Source organism: Gopherus evgoodei, chromosome 18, assembly GCF_007399415.2.
Source record: "Gopherus evgoodei ecotype Sinaloan lineage chromosome 18, rGopEvg1_v1.p, whole genome shotgun sequence".
Taxonomy (NCBI): Eukaryota; Metazoa; Chordata; order Testudines; family Testudinidae; genus Gopherus; species Gopherus evgoodei.
Window position 1 is genome coordinate 16,232,533 of NC_044339.1, and position 6,159 is coordinate 16,238,691.

Consider the following 6,159-nt stretch of genomic DNA (forward strand, 5'->3'; position numbering starts at 1 on the left):
ACTTGCATGTGTTCTGCGACACACAAGTGTTCACTCAGCCACGTCCTTTGCGCAACACAGTAGCACCTCATACCTTATGGGGCTGTCAGAGCAGACCTATCTCCATGATGCAAATGGGGAAACTGAGGCATGGAGCAGCTATATGTAGTGACAAATTTGAACCAAAACCCAGATCCAAAAACCCTAATCTACGCTTCACAAATTAGGGCCATCTCTAGGTAATGACATGCTGCAGATCACACAGGAACACCGTGGCACAGCCCAACACAAACCTCATATCTCCTGACTCTCAGGGCCAGGTACTTTAAAAGGTAGCTAAGCCTTCCTTGCAGCCAATGAGAAGGATCAAACACTGCCTTCCAGAGCACCTTTCACGCAAAGCCATCAGATCCTTGTAAACAGCGCTTAAGCTTTGCGCAAACCAGGAAGGAAATCCTGTAGAGAAGGATCACTTCACCCATTTCCGAGGTGGAATACAGCAGCTGTTTAACAGAGCAGAGTAGTTTTACATAGCAGCCTAGGGCAGGAAGTGAAGAACTCTGTAACCAGTTGAAATTACAGCAGGGGATTTAAGGAGGTCGGAGTGTAATTAACAGAGCTGGAGTTTAGCCAGAATTCCAGGGCTAAAGCAGTGTCACATGCTGCCAAGCCAACTAAAACGTAAAGCCCTGAACTTCTGAAAAGAATGGACTTGATTTTCCTAATCATTTCCTGCCATTACACACATTCCCCTGAGCTGGAGGATTTGCTTAGAAATACTAACATATGTGATCTGTGTAGATGGGGCCAGATCTGAGCTCCCGTGACACCTTACTGACTCTGCTGTTAATCTTTGTGTATCTTTTCCTATGACAAGTTGTTTCATATCCTCAGCTACCTGGTGACACAAATCGTTTTATCCTTAATAAAAATCTACAATTTCGGACTTCAGATGTTACGGGATGACCTGGTTAAGGTTATAGCTTACTGACCTCTACTGGAAGGAATCAGGAATTGAGCTGTGTGTCCTATGCCCTACAGCATGAACAGCTAAGGAGATTCTATGTTCAAGTTTGGGGTAAGAAGCCAGTGGCTTTGGAGCAGAAGGGCCAGGGCTCTATCACAGCTCTGGCAGAGAAGTTCCACGGTAGCCCTGGATTTGTTACAATAATCAGCCATGGCTCGTGATTTGCTAGGATGAGTGAGTTTGCAGCAATTGTGACTACAGGATACCAAACATCTCTCTCAGAACTGCAAACGTCAGGCAGTTTCACAGCACACAAAGTCCCACACAAACTTCAGTGCAGTACTTTGCCTTGTGCCCCTCCTCCTCATCCCCCATGCTAACCACCCAGGTAGCTTCTCTCTCTTCTACAGAGATCAATCGAGAGCTCCTGCCAGATTGTGTCAGTCACGTCACCACCCACTGCCTGTGACACTGGTGCCCTCTCTGGTGTAGCAAATCTCCACCTCCCAAACCACCAAACTGCAGCCGCTTTCAAGAAATCACACATGGGGGCAGGAGAGGGAGAAGGAGCAGCAGATTACAAACCAGAATGAGAGCCAGCATTACCACGCGGCTCCTTCTAATCACGAGTGGTGGCAAAGGAAACAAAACACACGACAGATGCCCAGTGGCTGGGGTACAAGTATTAAAGTCTTATTGTCACCCGTGTATGATGGCGGCTCTTTAAGAGATGGAGAATTCTTCCGGCCCAGAAGTCTGTTGAGTGTGTGAGCGTATGTGCCAGGCCACGGGGAAGAGGTCAGAGAGAACCGGAGGGGGTTGTAAGTACATCCTTCCCATCCCTCTGTTCCAATGCTCCAACAGCACCATTTGCTAGTAAAATAACTGAAACAAGATCATACCAGTCTCAGTCTCCACAGTCATGGGCAAAGAGCATCTAAAACCTTCCAACACACACACACACACACACACACACACACACACACACACACACACACACCTCTCCTCACAGGGTCAGGGAAGAGAGAGGTAAGAGGCAAAAGGGAGGCATTTTTAAAGCCACTTGCCACAAAACTTCAGGGCTCTGCATTAGTTTGGGGTGGGGGAACCTGGAGCGTCAGCGGGCACAAGATCTTAGGCAGGGCACGCCAGGCTGCAACCGGACAGAGTGCTCCTATGTAATCCCCTCACTGCCTCGCACTAAACCGCTACGAGTCCCCCAACCTCATCCCTGAAAGGAAAGCTGAGCCCAGCCAAAGACCAGAAATCCTTGTAGTTTCTCTCTCACGCCAGCACCCCCAGGCACCAGACGTGCATCAGATCCAGGGCAGCAGCAGGCAAGTTTCCCCCTCAGGCCCCACTGCTCACAGCTGAAGGGGACCCCAATGGTTCATGCCCTTGCTTGGTGGCAGCAAGACTATGTCAGACAGGAGGCAGCCCCACACTTATAAAGCCTCCCTCTCTTCCTTTCACATTCCTGATACAAGCAGCCGAGTTCAGAGCCTGCCCATTTTATTCCAAAGTGATTTCAGCAGCTGCTTGGCTCCTGTTTGACAGCAGAGGAAGGGAAGATATATTTCCCTGTGCCAACCAAGAGGACATAACATGGGCCACACGTCACTGGCTCCAGGGCAGCCCTGCAAGGAGAACAGGCTCGTTTCCTCCCCTCGCTTTACTTTCCCCTGGCAATAATTTGTGGCTTGTCGTTCCTTTAAAACTTTATTTACAGGAGAGCCAGAAGTGTTGGCCACTTGCTATTATGGCTATGAAGGAAGCAGGAAGTACCTGAGAGACAGGAAGAGCTGGATAAACACTGCCTGCTTCAGCCTCCTGTGAAATACTGTCTCCGTTTTACACATAGATGGGGGAAACTAAGGCACCGAGTGGCTAAAGCGACATACTCGAAGGGTTAGAGCAAGACAGCTGCAGAGCTGGGTACAGTCCCCAGAAGCCCTGAGCCCACTCCCCGGCTGCTGGTGGAGGTATGGGAAGACAGCACGAGATTATACAGCAAGATGTGCAACTACCAATGAACCTGAAGCTATCTATGAACAGCGCTTACAGCTTTGCACATGCCAGCCTGTTCCCACTCTCTTGCCAGCAGAATTTGAATCAAACTTTTATCTTTCTTAAAATAACTGGACAAAATGTTCCCAAAATATGAAGGGTTTCCATGGCAATGCCTGTATTTGCTAGTGGTAGGGTTGAAAGCGACCAGGTTACTTGCTACCTGTCCATGCATCCAAACAAACTTTCTCTGAGTGGAATAACATCATGAGCCTGACTTCGGTAACTTCCTCTGTCCTGCTCCCAGAACCAGGTCCCAGAGATTGGTGGTCTCAACTTATTCTTTTAACATCCACCCCCCTCCCATGGTGAGCGTCAGCAGAAATAATGTGGACTGAATATCTGCACTACTGATCCTTCTATCTGGACCCAGCTGCCGCTGATCAGAGGTCCACGTGGGAGGCCTCTGGTGGGGTGGTGCTGGAGGCACTACCTGTAGCTGTTGTCTTAATGCCACAAGTGATTAGCAGGAAAAACAGAAGCCAACTGTAAGTACTGAGCACATACACAGCACTCCACAGATTTACACTTTGCTACACCCCTGTGAGGTAGGTGAAAAGTCACTCTACCCATTTTACAGATGGGAACACAGAGTCCAAACTGCAAGAAGAGCATGTGCTGAGTTGCATGCAAAGTTCGGCAGAGCACATGCACACTGGCACCTGCGGGCATGAAATGCAGCATGCGCACACTGGAAGATTTGACCAAGAAAAGAAAATGCCTTGAGCAGGATTATGCTGAAGCAATGGCAGGGATGGAACCAGTAGACCTTCTTAGCAATGCAGGCTACCGTTCATAAGATATAATTTTATATTTGATGGAGGTCATAACTGTTCTGAGTCCGAGGAACAATCTTGGCTTTACATGCCAGAATCTAGTCTATTATTTATGACAAGAAATATGTTTAAGTGATTCTCTTGTCCTTGAGACACCAGAATTAGAGTGGTGTGTAGCCATATGAAATGTGTTCTATGGGCATTCATTCCATAGCTGAGTCCACCCTACAGATGCAGAGCTCTGGGCTCCAGAGAATTGGTCTCCAAGGAATAAATCCCTCTACTTAAATCTAACACAAATACAGACAGGCTCAGGCCTAGGGAGAATGCTAATGTTAATACTGGGAGCTCTAGTTTTAGCAGAGACACGAAAAGGAAGAGAGTTCAGAACAAGAACACCACATGTCTTCCATCCTGCCATTCTAGGAAATCTCTCCAGCAGCTAAAATTAAATATTCCCAAGTTTGGAGATTTTTTTTGAAGGAAAAAGGGGAAAACAATTGCTGCTAGAAAAGTTTGCTGGCAGAAACTCTGCCAGTTTAAGCGGGTGGTCCTTCTGGAAAAATTACAGAGAGAGAGACAGCCCCACAAAAGCGATTTCCCTTTGGATTCCAGGGATGGGCCCTGCATAGTCAATTCCACCTAAGCACGCCACATTGCTGTGGCATTACATTAGTATCCATCAACAACCAAACAGACAGGCAGGAACCCTACAGGAACAGCAGATCAATTTTCTCACTAAACTGAGGGGGTTTCTTTGCTCAAAACAGCCGCACCGGATGTTATGATAACTTAAAGAATCTTCCCTCCCACAATTCGGTATCCTGGCACCTAACTTTCCTCATCCAGAAGAGCTGATTCTGCCTAGCGAAATAAGAATCAATTGATATAATTAAAAAATAAAGTTACATAAAGCTTGTGCCAATGATCCGAAGAAATTACCAGGACACAAACCAGGGCAGATTAGCTGTAACTGAACTCAACAATTAAACCCAGACCCAGGGGACCCTCAGTGCTGTTTGCAGAGAGAGCCTGCGATGCACAGTGTGTCTATTTCCAGACAGGGAGGTTAAAAAAGCAGCAGACCGGAGCAATGTCTTTTTAAATCAGCAGCAGAGCCTGTTCCCACACAGCAGCCAGCACTTGTTAGCAGGGCCCTGGAGGAATCCTACAACAGCCCCACTGCACGGGGGGTTCACTCACCTTGGAGCTGGGCGGACAGAGCTTCCTGCTGCTGTCTGAATTTCAGAGCCAGGGCTTCGGCGCTCCTCGTCTTCTGCTGCAAGTGACTGTACAGGAAAACTCCGGCGCCCACACACGCCACCGCCACCAGGCAGAAGCCGGTCTGCAGAAGCCCCTTTTGCCGTCTCGAGCACATGCCAGTCCCCATGCTGAGACCGGAGCCGACCGGGCTCGGAGCCGCGTCGCTTCCCTGCGTCCGCTAAAGCAGCCGGGCGAAGCTCAAACACGCTCCCCGCAAACTGCACATCCCTGAAGTTCCTCCCTGCCCCGCGTGCCCCTTGCTGGGGGAGGCTGTTCCTCTCCTCCCCCCAGCCCGCAGGACGGCGGGGAAGGGGCCGATCGCCTTTTACCGCTCACAGCCCGCAGGAGAGCGGGGCACAAACCAGCCCGAAGTATCCAGGGCGGAGCAGCGCAGCTGCAAAGGGCGAAGCGAGGCGCCCGCGCGAGCCCGAGCCCGAGCCCGGTCCCGGGGAGCGGGCTGGCTGCTGCTGGCTGCTGCGTCGGCGGGCACCAGGGGCGGGGAGCAGCAGTGGGCAACGGGGGAGAGGAAAACTTTTGCTTCCCATGTGCTGCAAAAACCACTCGATCCAAGATCAGTGCGAGGGGGGCGCTTTGGGCCCGGCTTCCTAACCCCCCGCCCCCTCCCTTCCTGCAGGAATCTCCAGACTTTCCGGCTCTTGCCTCCCCCTCCTCAAACTTGCAACAATTTCAAAGAGGAAGCCACAGCCCCCGGAGACGGGGGGCGGAAACTGACATGAAAATTGACCAATGCACCCGAGCTGCTGCGGCAGAGAGTCCGCCCCCTTAGGAGGGGCTGGAGGACCCAGGCTGGGAGGGGAGGGGGTGTGATTTGGGGAGGAGCTGAGCTGGGAAGGGGAAGCAGAGAGTGGGGTGGTTGTGCCCAGGAAGGGTCAAAGAGGCGGGGCCGAGCCGTGGGGAGAAGGAGCTTGTAGCAGCGGGGGGTGCTTGGGGCTGTTTTGAGGAGGAAGAGGTTGGATGTACCAGCGTGTAGGGGGAACTGCTGGGAAAGGGGCAGGCAGGGCTGCAGCGTGGGGATGGGGTATTGCTGGGAAGGGGGCAGGCGGGGCTGCAGCGTGGAGATGGGGTATTGCTGGGAAGCGGGGGCAG

The 6,159-nt window shown here is 51.1% G+C and overlaps 1 protein-coding gene across 4 annotated transcripts in view; it reads right to left on the bottom strand.

Annotated features, from left to right (window-relative positions):
• Positions 1–5,759, bottom strand: part of LOC115636800 (Golgi integral membrane protein 4-like) — an 86,300-nt gene extending 80,541 nt beyond the window's left edge. For 2 of the 4 annotated variants that reach the window (XR_003997067.1, XM_030537374.1), the window contains exon 1: positions 4,993–5,757. Coding sequence is in view for 3 of the 4 variants with exons in the window: in XM_030537374.1 (XP_030393234.1) it covers positions 4,993–5,179 (187 nt within the window). In the remaining variant the exon portion in view is untranslated. Of the gene's footprint in view, positions 1–4,992 lie in introns of all 4 variants that reach the window. The other 2 variants (XM_030537373.1, XM_030537375.1) reach the window with 2 other exon arrangements.
• Positions 5,760–6,159: the final 400 nt, after the last annotated feature.